At 49.2% G+C, this 13223-nt stretch overlaps 1 protein-coding gene across 5 annotated transcripts in view; it reads left to right on the top strand.

Moving 5' to 3' along the window:
- The window catches only part of CTNND1 (catenin delta 1), a 45277-nt gene that overhangs the window by 19415 nt on the left and 12639 nt on the right, over nucleotides 1-13223 (top strand). For 3 of the 5 annotated variants that reach the window (XM_065946228.1, XM_065946229.1, XM_065946230.1), the window contains exons 2-7: nucleotides 3407-3523; nucleotides 4669-4934; nucleotides 6794-6865; nucleotides 7600-7752; nucleotides 8151-8686; nucleotides 12412-12875. In XM_065946228.1, the coding sequence (XP_065802300.1) occupies nucleotides 4740-4934; nucleotides 6794-6865; nucleotides 7600-7752; nucleotides 8151-8686; nucleotides 12412-12875 (1420 nt within the window). In that variant the 5' untranslated portion in view covers nucleotides 3407-3523; nucleotides 4669-4739. The remainder of the gene's footprint in view (nucleotides 1-3406; nucleotides 3524-4668; nucleotides 4935-6793; nucleotides 6866-7599; nucleotides 7753-8150; nucleotides 8687-12411; nucleotides 12876-13223) is intronic. The other 2 variants (XM_065946231.1, XM_065946232.1) reach the window with 2 other exon arrangements.

Below are 13223 nucleotides of genomic sequence, written 5' to 3'. Positions count from 1 at the left end.
AGTACTGGAGCTTCAGCTTCAGCATGAGTCCTTCCAGTGCACACTCAGGACTGAGCCTCTTCGGGATGGACGGGCTGGACCTCCTTGCAGCAGTGTTAGCAGCGATAGCTTTCTGTGCGTCAGGACGTTTTCTGAGTGCTTGCCGTGGGCTGTCTCATTGACTCCTCGCAGCCACCCTGTAGTATCTTGTTTCTTCCTGTTTCTCCATTTTACAGAAAAGAAGCCTGAGGGTTAGAGAGATTTGCCCGAAGTCATATAGCTAAGAGGCAACATAGCTGAGAAGCAACAGAGCTGCACACAGTGTGATTCCAGAGTTGATATTCTTAACCTCTGAGAATTCTAATTCCAAACCATTTCTGCAGCCAGTCTACAGTAGGACGTCATCGTGGTGGTTGTGCTGTAGGCAAGTGGCTTTGTTGCCCTGTTACCTGGTTGACATTGTTGAACTGTTTGGTCTTTCTGGTATCTGATTTAGTTCAACTTTTTTTTTGGTTTAGAATTCTTATAGAAGAGATTGGATATTTACTGTTGTCCTTGCTTGAATGTGGGAACCTTGTAGGTTCAGGTCTATAGGTCTTGGCTTGTTAAGAATAAAAATAGTTATTCTCAGAACATCAAGTGACAGGTGAATTGCAAGTTTCACCTGCTCACTTTGCTTCCGTCCCCCACCTTGGGAATTCCTTAGTGATCTTTTTTTTGGGGTGGGGGGGGGTGCTTTTACTGCATGTCTTGCAGGATCTTAGTTTTCTGACCAAGGATTGAACCTGAGACTGATAGTGAAAGCCCCAGGGCCTCATCACTGGGCCATCAGGGAATTCCCAATGATCTTTATTTAGTAAGAACAAGTGTAATCCATTGAAAATACTAAGCAGCAAACTGGTAAAGGTGTTGGCCTGTAGTCTTGACACTTTCCTCACTCTTAACCGCCAAAATTAGTTAACGGTTTGCAGATTCTAGTCTCTAGGATAATTTGTTTTTTATGCTGTGTATGTTTGGCATGAGACTCAAGTCTCAAGAGTTGTGAGGTGATGTACTATATAGCTTACCTAACTGCTTCATTCTCTTCCCCCACATATGCTTTCCTTTCCCTCCCATTTATTTTTTTAATCCCACTTCTTATGTGGAGACATTATGGGTAACCCTTTAACCTAAAGATAAGTAGAAACTTTTTCTTTCCCCTTCCTCCTTTGATACTTGGGAACAGAGCTCTTGAGTTGGAGGAGAGAGCTGCTGGACTGTCCTTTCATACTGGACTAAGTGCAGAATCTGCTACTAACTGAAGCCTCGGGTAGTTTCTTCACCTGTGGCCCATTCTCTCACTTGCAGAAAAACTTCCTCAGAGTCCTTGGAAGGATTGCCAGGATAATAAATGTAAAACACTTGGTGACTGTTAGTTCTTTTCACCTTCCCTTTCTCCTTGTTAATAAACTGCTAAAGCCTCAAGTAGGGAATTGAGAGTTGATTATAGCAGATGTGTAATTCTGTGATGGCTGCCAGGCGCTGAAGAAAAAGTACCCTACGTCCCACAAACACTGGTCTAGGTGGGACCTCCTAGTAAACAGTGCTAGAGTAGGGAAACCAGCTCATCCACTCCTTAGAACCCAGGTATGCCCTTGATCCGGTTAATTTCATCTACTAGTTCACAAAATAGTTTTAGGCTGAGGCATTATCATTAAGTAATGTAATTGGAAGATAGAAACTAACTCTTGAAACAACTTAATACCTCACATTTATATAATGTACGTTGTCTCAGCTGCTCCTCGCTGCAGCTCTGGGTTAGGCTGGGCTGGCGGTGCTGGCACCTTGGAGACGAGAACGTGGCAGGCCTCGCTACTGTCCTTGGCTAGTGGCAGAGCTGGGACGGGGTGTGTCTTCTGAGTCCAGTTCTGTCCTGCAAAGCTCTGCTTCTGCCCTGTTCTGGGCAGAAAGCCTCCCTCATGCGTTTAGTCCTAGGAATCTGATCTTCTCTTTCTTAACGTTTCCAGCTTCTCCAAATTAGGGCTGGGTGGTTCGCTTTACAAACCATGGAGATGGGAGAAGCTAATGTCTCCAGATCCTGCTTTCCAAGTTGGATCCCTGGGTAGAGCCCCACTACCCTTCCTAAAGTTGTGGGGGCAAAAGGCGACAATTTTATGTCAGACTGACAGTTTCTCTCTGCAACGGGGATGTTGTCACTGTATGCTTGATAGTAGTGGTAGTTTGGTCTTTTATTAGCAAAGAAGATTACAGGGTGGAGACTGCCCAAGTGGTAACTACAGTTTCAGACAGTTCAGACCGACCTGGGAGAAGCTCTCGAGCTCAGAGTCCTCTTAGTATGGGAGGTTCGTAGGTCATTGATATAGTGGGTAAGCACAAGTGCTTAAAATTAATAAAAATGAAAGGGAAGAACATTTTTTAAAAATAAGACTTTTGAGTGGCCTGTTGGAATGTAGGGAATTGAGAAAGCGACAGCGGTCTTTGAACTTAGAGGAAGAGCAGGAGTCGTAAGTGGCTGTGGGAGCCCAGAGTGCAGGCTGAGGACCGCAGTCCTGGGCTCAGGGCCTGGATCCACTGGGAGGAGTCTCGGTGACGGAGAATTAATGAAGGAATCTGAAAAGTGAAAGTTGCTCAGCCTGTCCGACTCTTTGTGACCCCAAGGACTACACAGGCCATGGGATTCCCCAGGCCAGAATACTGGAGTGGGGAGCCTTTCCCTTCTCCAGCGGATCTTCCCCACCCAGGGATTGAACCCAGGTCTCCCACATTTCAGGCAGATTCTTGCCCAGCTGAGCCAGTGGGGAAGCCCAAGGAGTTTGTTGGGCGCCTGTTTGCCAGCTCCTCTGGATACTCTTGCTTGCTGAATGCTGCCTATACCTTGAAGCAGACAGGCCCGAGCGTCTTGGTAGGGCCCTGGGGAGCGTGGGAAAGGGAACTGAGGCAGAAGGCGAGCTGGCTAGTCCCCACACGCCTCCCCAGCGCGGCTGCTGCACTGGTTTCTCAGTGTCTCTGTGGGCATGCTGGGACTGGGCTCTGACGTTTCTGCCTCAGGGGTGGGGAGGAGGGGAAGGGCGTTCCAACAGCAGTGTTTTCTTTCTTCCCAGTTTGGTTGCTGGGAACAGGGGTAAATGAGTTTCTATCCATATTATAACCTGCTCCTAGTGTTCTACAGAAGTACAGGTAGAGAAACTCTGACATGGCCACAGAATCCAGGTTTTATTGAAAACTACATTCAGGGTCCTCGTATTTGAAAACAGCAAAGTCCAAAGGGCATCTGTAACATTTAGCAATTCCAGGTCATGTTCTAAATTACCCCCATTCCTAGATTGTTTTTTCCCCCATATCTGCCCTTGCTCCTTTTTAAAAAAAAATATATTAGATATATTTTATTTTCCTCTCACTCCTGTTTTTCCTCCAAATATTCCTACAGCTCTCTCCTTCCTGCTTCCTCCTTGCTGTGGTGGCTGGGATGCTTCTCCCATGATACTTTGGATCTAGCCTGGGCTGTTTTCTGTTAAACCAATCAGTTGCGACCTTCTCTTAACAGGTGTGTATAAAATATGTTTATTAAGAATAAAAAACATTTTAAGTGCTTTTTTTCTGGAGGGGTTGATGAAAGGGTGGGAAATAGAGGAGAGGGTTTATTCTGAAACCCACCTTTCAACATGGTACATCTGGGACTACCCAGAAAGTCTCCCGCTGCCAGCTTGCGGGAGAGAAAGCCTGCTCAGCACAACAGCCTAACTGTGGTGCCCCTCCACCTTCCGGCCAGCCCGGCAGTTCACGGCCTAGGGTGCGGGCACGCCTCAGTTCTGAATAAGCACTGTTTGTGGTGGCAGTCACACACACATCCCCTGGAGGTGCTTGGATGTTTACCTTTAGTTGGCGTAAGTAAAGAGGTAAAAATGGAGGCCATTTTAGAGCTTTCTTCAGGATGACGGGGATGGAGGAAGTCCCAGCTATCGACTAAAGGTTAGCCTATGAGCTGCCTGAAGGGATACCTTTATTACAGTTTCATATGATGGCTCCTTTTCCTGCTCCACAAAGACATGTGGGGGTCACTGAAAACGGTGCCTTTTTACACAGTCTTTTATTCTGCTGCCTTCCTGTCCGTTAGCCAAGGCACACATTCTGCCCTCAATATTGTAGTATAGTTTTGAAAAGTAGAAAAAACCGCTTTATATACGTATTCAATTTGAGGGCCTTAGTTTTATTTCCTGCCTTTGATGGTGGGAATGTTTTTTTTTACTTCTTCCATTTCTTATTGGTATTTTAACTTAGCATGTTCGTTTAGTATGTTTTGCCACCACAGCCGCAGTTTCAGTGCTGGGATTTGGGAGAGTGAAGTAAGATCTGTCCTGCCCCTCTGTCTGGAGAGGTGGCTCGCCCCGCAGGATGCTGAGCGCTTGTCTGGTGCGGAGTTGCAGCTCCGCTGGGAAGAGGAGCCTGACTAACCTGTGCACGGCTGCGGTCCTGACAGTGCAGGGAGGGCTCTGGGTGCCCTCTGCTTTCGGGGGCTGTTACAGAGGGTCGCGGGCAGAGCACCCTGCTTGCGCAGGCGCCGGTGGCGGGCCGGGCTTGGTGGCGCTCTCCTTCCGCGCTGCGGGCGGACCGCGGGGCCGCTGTGGCCCCGGTGCGCCGGGCGCTGCCTCTCTGACCTGTGCCCTTGTCGCCTCTCTCGCCCCCCGCTAGTGTGCAGTGGGGGCCTCCTCCCTCCTGCCCTCCCCCAGTGGGCCACCCTCTCCTGCCCTGCCCTCACCTCCATGGACGACTCGGAGGTGGAGTCGCCCGCCAGCATCCTGGCCTCCGTCAAGGAGCAGGAGGCGCAGTTTGAGAAGCTGACCCGGGCGCTGGAGGAGGAGCGGCGCCACGTCTCGGCGCAGCTGGAGCGCGTCCGCGTCTCCCCGCAGGACGCCAGCCCGCTCCTGGCCAACGGCACGCTCACCCGCCGGCACCAGGTAACCCTCCGTCCGCCAGGCCTGCCCGCGTCCCGTGCCCGCGCCTCGTGATGGCCTCCGCAGGGCGCTCGGTCCTGGTTCAGACAGAGGACGTTGCTGCTTGCCGCGTTGCCTGGACTTCTCTCGAAGCATCCATCTGTCTTCCTGTCCGCTGCAGTGGGGTTTCTGGGGTGGGATGCCCGTCTGGTAGTGGCAGATCATATAATTTGAAGCTGTGCTCAAGTTACTTCTTTTTTTTCCTGGTTCCCCCCTTCCTCCCTATCAAAAATTCAGGAAATTAAATGCCTGCTTAGTGGTTGGGGAAATTGGACATCTTGCATCTCATTCTTCCTCAGAGAACACTTTGCTCAGAGGCGTGGCAGTGTCGGTAAATTGTGTATTCCCACTCCACACTCTTTTTGTTGGCTGCGCCAGTCATTTTTTGGAGAAGGGGGTCATTGTTAATTCTTTTGGTTAGACTTGGAGAGGGAGCATCATGCTGCTGTTTAGGCCAGATGACCGCAGGAGCCCGTGGTCTCTGGGTTGGCTGACTGGGATGTGACTGAAGTGAGTTGGTGTTTGAAAGGAGAAGTATCTTCTGTTTCCTATGGTTTCTGTAGTCTGACTTTGCTGTGATGTAATCTGTCTGAGGTTTTGTCTGTGTGTGTGTGTGTGTGTGTGTGTCTGTGTGTGTGTGGGGTAGGCATTGCCTGATAGACTTCATCTTAAGAGATCCTGATGGGAACCGAGACCAGTGCTCATGCTCATGATCACTTATTAATTTTTGAAATGGAGAAGGTCCCTCAGGCTAAAGAGGTTGTTGAGTGAGAGGATATAATTTCAGTTGGGGATGACCAGGAATTTGGAAGCCATGTGTTTGCAGTGCTTCTAGGATTTTTACAGGAACAAGAGTAGAGGCTTAGGGTTGGAGGGGAATATACTGCAAAGGAGAGCAGGACTGCTCGACCTTGGAGGTGGTGGGGAATTCCAGGATTTAGTACATGGAGTCTCTCTCTTTTATTTTTAACTTCTGCTCAGCAGTGTAACCACACCCTTCCTTCTTCCTGAAAATAATGTTTAACTTCCTTTCCCTACAGCATTACAGTCCCACGGAGTGGGAGTAGGTAGGGGGAGAGTCTCAAGGTGGATGAACCTCACTGTATACATTTTGAAGGGGAGTAGTCAAATGTGTTTTTACGTAGTATAAGGTCATTAGATTATTTCCTGCTGCTTCAGACGGAGCAACTTAAGAATGCCTTTTTTGAATGTGTTCTGTGAATCTTATAATTGGTGATGAAAGTATTAAGACATTTGTTTACTTGAAGGGGGTTGAGATGCTTATTTTCTTCCTGCTTGGAAAGAGAAGCTCAAATCTCTTGCTTCCTTCTTTATAAAGCTGCCTGGTGTGGGAGTTTCCCGTGGTTGTAGAGCGTGAAGATGCATGAAACAGTGAAGGCTTTTGGAAACCCCCCACCCTAGCTTTTCCAACTTTCCTATGTTTTTATGGCTTTCCAAAAAGATTTCACGGGGAACTTACCTTATTCAGAAAAGATTTTTGAGTACCTACTATGTACAGGCACTGTTGAGGGCACTGGGGAGGCACTAAACAAAACTGACCAAAGCGCACAAACCCCTCTGCCCTGATAACACTTACATTCTTACGTTCCAGAGACCCAGGCCGCCCGAGTTCCAGGCCCAGTTCGGGTCTGAGGTGCCGAGTCTAAGGCATGATGTGATTCTTTTATCTATACTGACAGACGACTCCAGGCCACAAATGCCTTCTTGAAAGCCCTTTTCCTGTTTGGAAAAAAGATCATTTGTGTTTGATAGAGCAAAAGAAGGCCGCAAAGTGAATTGTCTTCTTGTGGGCTCTGTTTCAGAACGGCCGCTTTGTGGGCGATGCTGACCTTGAGCGACAGAAATTTTCAGATCTAAACCTCAACGGACCCCAGGTACCTCTTTTGGTTCAAGGTCTGGGTTGCTTGTTCATATCTTTTTTACTCTCCCAGCTTGAGAGCATATTGGTGTCTTCTAAAGTACCTGGCACGTTGTAAACTCTCGTTAATTAGTTTCTTTTCATTTAGTGGAAAAAAATGAAAAAAAGTGGAGCTTCAAAGTATATATAGTTTTATTTTGGACTTAATTATATTGGTCATTGATTTAGTATTCAATACCTCAATTACTGCATCCCTTTTCTAGAGTGGGCGTGGTTCTACTTTGCAGAAATCCCTACCTAAAATCTAACTGGTCTTGAGCCTTAGGTATATCTGAAAAATAGCATTGAGCTATTCAGAAGATCACTCTTACTGAGGTTTTCTGGTTCATCTTAAAGGTTCTTATTGGGTGAACTTTGTTTTATTTGAAGGATCACTCAGATACAGATATAGCTGCTTTTCACACAGTTCATGTTCACTTAGATGACCAGAACTGGGAAGTTATATCTGCTGTCTCTGCCACTGGGAGGGTGTTGATGTAGCTATAGTTAACTCAGTTCCTGTTTGTTAAGTGAATGGGACTGGGAACTTCTGCCCTTTTGTACAAGTGGGGAACGTGGGAACAGTCACTCCTAAAAGCTCTGGGCCCACAGAAGATGCGTCGTCTTGAAGGAGACGGCGCTGCTGGCTGGGATGGAGCGTCAGTGTACACGGCTCAGGAGTGGCCCTGTCCTCCCCTCTGTTCCGTGTAGGATCACAGCCACCTTCTGTACAGCGCCATCCCCAGGATGCAGGAGCCGGGGCAGATCGTGGAGACCTACACGGAGGAGGACCCTGAGGGCGCCATGTCTGTCGTCTCCGTGGAGACCTCGGATGACGGGACCACTCGGCGCACAGAGACCACAGTAAGCTGGCGCTTGTGTCGGGCCTGGGGTGCGGGCGGAGGCCGTCCTCCGGCCTTCCTTAAGGGGAAGGGCCGGGCGGTTCACTGGGGTGGAGGAAGGGCCGTGATCTGTAGTGAAGGCGGAGAGAAGGTGCTCCCGGCTAGACAGGGAAGGGAGGAAGACAGGGGAAAAGCTGACGGCATGAGGAAGAGCCCCAGCAGCCTTCCTTGCGGCGCAGGGGCTGCCAGCGCCGTTTTCCTGCCTGTGGACTTCCCGGAAGATGGAAGGGGAGGCGGTGAGGTCGCTCGGCGTTTCTAGGGGACGCAAGCTGGGGACAGAGGGTCATTTCTTAGAGGGCTCTAGAGTTTAAGCTTGGTTTGCTCACGTCATTAACGTTCCTCTTCTTTCCTTACTCGAAGGTCAAGAAAGTGGTGAAGACCGTGACGACGCGGACGGTGCAGCCCGTCCCCGTGGGGCCCGACGGGCTGCCCGTGGACGCCCCGGCGCTCTCCAGCAGCTACATCCAGACTCTGGGCCGCGACTTCCGCAAGAACGGCAGCGGCGGCCCTGGCCCCTACGTGGGGCAGGCAGGCACGGCCACGCTCCCCAGGAACTTCCACTACCCGCCCGACGGATACGGCCGCCACTACGAGGACGGCTATCCCGGGAGCGGCGACGGCTACGGCAGCCTGTCGCGGGTGGCCCGCATCGAGGAGCGGTACCGGCCCAGCATGGAAGGCTACCGGGCGCCCAGCCGGCAGGACGTCTACGGGCCGCAGCCCCAGGTCCGCGTGGGCGGCAGCAGCGTGGATCTGCACCGCTTCCATCCGGAGCCCTACGGGCTGGAGGACGACCAGCGCAGCGTGGGCTACGACGAGGCGGACTACGGCCTGGCGCCTGACTTCGGCGCGGGCCGGCGGGCGGGCACGCCCTCTGACCCGCGGCGGCGCCTCAGGTGGGCGAGGGGCGGGCGCGGGGGGCTCGGGCGGGGCAGGGGGCGGGGGCAGCTGGGGCCCTGCCCCGCGCCTGACCTCCCAGGAGACCATGCTGATCGTCCCTCTGATCCTACTAAACACTGAATTGGTTTTTTTGGTCTCCTTTTCATTGTGAATAGCATGTATTCTAATCATAGAAAGCAACCTGTGACAGTTAATTGGTCAGTGTCCTGAGGAGTGGCCTTTGGTTCTCTGTCGAGTGTCTTTATTTTCTGCCTAAGTTTTGACACCCCGTTTGGAACCTGATATATGAAGCTATGGAATGTTTGTTCTTGTGAATTTCTTCAACTTCTCGTTTGGTGTTAAGAACAAGCTTAAGGATTTTAGGCTTTCAGGGGCCGAATAGACAGTTGAAAGTGAAAGTGTCAGTCGCTCAGTCGTGTCCGATGACCCCATAGGCTGTAGGCCGCCAGACTCCTCTGCCCACGGAATTCTCCAGGCAAGAATACTGGAGTGGGGGAGTGGGTTGCCATTCCCTTCTCTAGGGGATCTTCCCGACCCAGGGCTGGAAACAGGTCTCCTGCACTGCAGGCAGATTCTGTATGGTCTGAACCACCTGCAGGTACATATAGGTAAGAGCCCTCCCTATGGTGGTTTAAATTTGAAGTTAAAAGCCTTGATCTCACAAAAGCCCTGACCCCTGGGGCTTGGCTTCTTACTTCTGACATTTGATTGTGGCGTGAGATGGGCTAGCTTCACTAGCAGGGGGCACTTTACTGACACCCTGAAAAGCTCACTAGTTCTGCCTGTACTGGTCATACCTGGGGATTCTTTGGTGACGTGCAGAAGGCCATAACTGACATGTGGAAGGGTAGATGGTTTACACTGAGAAAATGCTTTAGAGTGGGAGCTGCCAGACCTTTTCTGAAAAATGGAAAGTTAGTCGCTCAGTCATGTCCGACTCTTTGCAACCCCATGGGCTGTAGCCCACCAAGCTCCTCTGTCCATGGGGGTTCTCCAGGCAAGAATACTGGAGTGGGTTGCCATTTGCTTCTCCAAGGGGATCTTCCTGACCCAGGGATTGAACCCGGGTCTCCTGCATTGTAGGCAGAACCTTTACCATTTGAGCTATCAGGGAAGCCCTAAACCTTTTCTATAAAGGACCATAGAACTAATTTAGGCTTTGCAAATAATATATTGTTTTTGTTGTATGTCATTGTTTGTTTTACACTCTTTAAAAAAAACCTTTTAAATCAACCGTGTGAAATGATATGGTTAGATAGCATGACCAACTCAATGGGCATGAATTTGAGCAAACTCTAGGAAATAGTGGAGGACAGCGGAGCCTGGCATGCTGCAGTCCTCGGGGTCTACAAAAGTCCGTCATGACTTATTGACTGAGCAAAAAAACACACAAAAAATATGAAAACCGTTCTTAGTTTTGGGGTTGATGGGGCCCATGGGCTGCCAACCTTGTTTTAGAATAAATCAGAGACAGTGCTTTCTGAGCAAAGAGAAAGAAGAAGAATTAAAGGAGAAGATTTACGGATGTCTTAATGGTAAGAATATCTTACCAGCTGTTGCTGAATGTCTGTGTGAGGTCATGACTTCCTAAAGCAGATGCCTTGGTGCTCGTTTTACTCATATTAGGTAGCTTTGCTTGGCAGCAGACTGGGCTGGGCCCCGACTAGAGGCCCCATTATCTCAGCCTGAGTCACTCACCTTTCAGGTATCTCTTGGACAGCAAATCCAACTCCCATGTGACTCATGTTTTATCCCTGGGGTGTGTGTGGCAGGTCTTCGCTGTGTACAGCGTGAGCAGCAGCTGATGACAGCCATCCCCGCAGGAGTCGGCTTGGGTGGTGGCTCCTCTTGGTGACAAGTGTGCTTTTCCTGACTTCCTCGTTAGTGCGCTGACTGGGTCTCAGTGAGTGCTGGTGGCCAGGTCATTCTCTGTTGTCCCTGGTTGGGGCAGTTGACATAAAGAAAGGGTTGGGGTTTGGTTCTTGGGTTTATTCCAGGGTGGCACTGGACTTGGAAACCTGCTCGACTAGCCAAGAACATTTGCTGCTTCCTGTTCTCGGCCTCGGAGAGTAACGCAAGGTCAAGTGAAAACAGGAATGCAGAAAGATGAGTGGAGAAAGCGCTGAACCTGAGACCTCGGTTCTAGCTGTGCCTTTGCCATTAGCTGTGTAACCCTAGGCAAGTCATTTAATCCTTCTGGGCACAGCTTTGTTATTTGTAAGACAAAGGAAAGAATGTCATGACCTACTTGTAGAAGTGACCAAAATCGTTGTGGTGATTGTTTTGCAATTGCTTTATATTAAAATGATAATAAAAGTAAAAGCATCTTTAGCACAAAACCAGAAGAGCGCACCATCCATTGATAAGAAACTTCCCTTAACATTCTTGTGCTTTGCTTTTGTGTTCTTTTCCTTACACATGACCTTATTTTTCCCTCTTGAAATGGAATCTTACTTGATATGCTGTTTAGTAGCCTACTCTTTTAACACTTAGCTATATAACATGTGTATTTTGTTTCAGTGATACTAAAAAATAGTGATTTTTTTTTTTTTTTAAACTGACTGCTTTGTCCATTTGAATTGTGTTTGAGTGGTTAATGTTGACAGCTCTGAGGCAGGCCCTCTGCCCAAGCTAACCTTGAGGGTTTGGTGACAGTGGGAGTGGTTTTGTGGAGTAAACAAGAGGCTTATTTGGAGTGTTCCACACAGTGGACTCTCCCCTCTCCTGTGGGAGCCACTGAGTGAGATGAGCTTGCAGATAATGGGTCTCTTCCTTCCTGGCTGTTATGAATAAATAATAGTGTGACAGACTCACCCCCTAGTGGTGGTCGGCAGTACGGAGTAGGAAGCTTATCTCGGGGGTTAGGTATTTTTCTTTACCTTCAGTTACTCTGTCTCTATTTCTTTTTTCAGTGGTTCGGCATCCCAAATGGATGGTGGCCAGGAGTGTCGATTTTGAAAGAACTGGAAGTGTTGGCTTTAGAAATTGGAGACTAGAAATCCTGTCTCAAACCCATTAGTTGAGTAGCAAAGATGATCTTGGGATGAACTGTGCAAACTCCTGTTCAAGCTTGTAGCTCGTCAGTACCAAAGCTAAGTCCTAAGTGAGGTAGCCCAATGTCCTCTACTGCTGTTACTCTCAAAAAAGAGACTGTAAGAATCTCACCTTCTCTCTCTCTGTTTAAAGAATAGTTTCCAAAATAGGGTAAGGAGAGGCTTAAAGGTGAGATGTGTTTAAGAGTCTTATCCCATCAGCTGTTTCCTGTGTATAAATGCCTCACGAGAGCTGGTCTCAAACGTTGTTCGATGATTTCTCTGCTGCCAAGTTCATTGGTTTCATTAACTCTGCTGTCTGAAGGTTTATTTCAGTGTTTATCTGAAGAACTTATTAGGTATCAGGTATCATTCAAGCACTAAGCAGTCAGGATTTGGATCTTTTTTGTGATCAAATGTCCAAATGTTTGTTGCTCCTCCAAGCTAGTAAACGTCACAGAAGAAAATGATAGCTCTATTCTAATTGCAGATGACTTTAAAACGATTGTCTTATCTCATTAACAAAAATTGATCAGTATATTCTTTATGCAAAGGAGAGATGAGATCTAGTATACTGGAGCTGGGGTTCTTCCTTTCTTGAAGATGAGGGGTAATGGGAGCTCTCCAAAGAACCAGACATGACAGCTTGGTGTATTCGTTTTTCTCTCTCGGTCCTTCCAACACCGCAGGAGCTATGAAGACATGATTGGTGAGGAGGTGCCATCAGACCAGTACTACTGGGCTCCTCTGGCCCAGCACGAACGGGGGAGCCTGGCCAGCTTGGACAGCCTGCGCAAGGGCGGACCCCCGCCCCCCAGCTGGAGGCAGCCGGAGCTGCCGGAGGTGATTGCCATGCTGGGCTACCGCCTGGACGCGGTCAAGTCCAACGCGGCCGCCTACCTGCAGCACCTGTGCTACCGCAACGACAAGGTGAAGACCGACGTCCGGAAGCTCAAGGGCATCCCAGTGCTGGTGGGATTGTTAGACCACCCCAAAAAGGAAGTGCACCTTGGAGCCTGTGGCGCTCTCAAGAACATCTCTTTTGGGCGTGACCAGGATAACAAGATCGCTATAAAAAACTGTGACGGCGTGCCTGCTCTCGTGCGCCTGCTCCGGAAGGCTCGTGACATGGACCTCACTGAAGTCATTACTGGTGAGTTCCAGGCCCGAGGGGAGCCTCAGGTTTAGGGTCAAAGATTGTGCAGGCTTTTCCAGATGTTAAACACTGAAGTGGGTTGCCATTCCTTTCTCCAGGTGATCTTTCTGACCCAGGGATTGAACTTGGGTCTCCTGTATTGCAGGCAGATTCTTTACCGTCTGAGCCATCAGGGAAGTCTGATTTCAAAGCATTGTTTGCTAATGTTTTAAGCACAGAAGATTTCGCTTAAAATTCCAGATTCTTGGCTTCTGTTTTAAATGTACAGGAGCTGCTCATAGCGGACCTGTTTTACTGCCCAGCAGTTGGTCTGAGGTGAGGGGGCGTGTTCCATTAGTGTGTGTT

The sequence above is a fragment of the Muntiacus reevesi genome, chromosome 9 (assembly GCF_963930625.1).
Source record: "Muntiacus reevesi chromosome 9, mMunRee1.1, whole genome shotgun sequence".
NCBI lineage: Eukaryota > Metazoa > Chordata > Mammalia > Artiodactyla > Cervidae > Muntiacus > Muntiacus reevesi.
The sequence above is the reverse complement of the archived record's forward strand: the minus strand, read 5'-3'. Positions and strand labels throughout refer to the sequence as shown.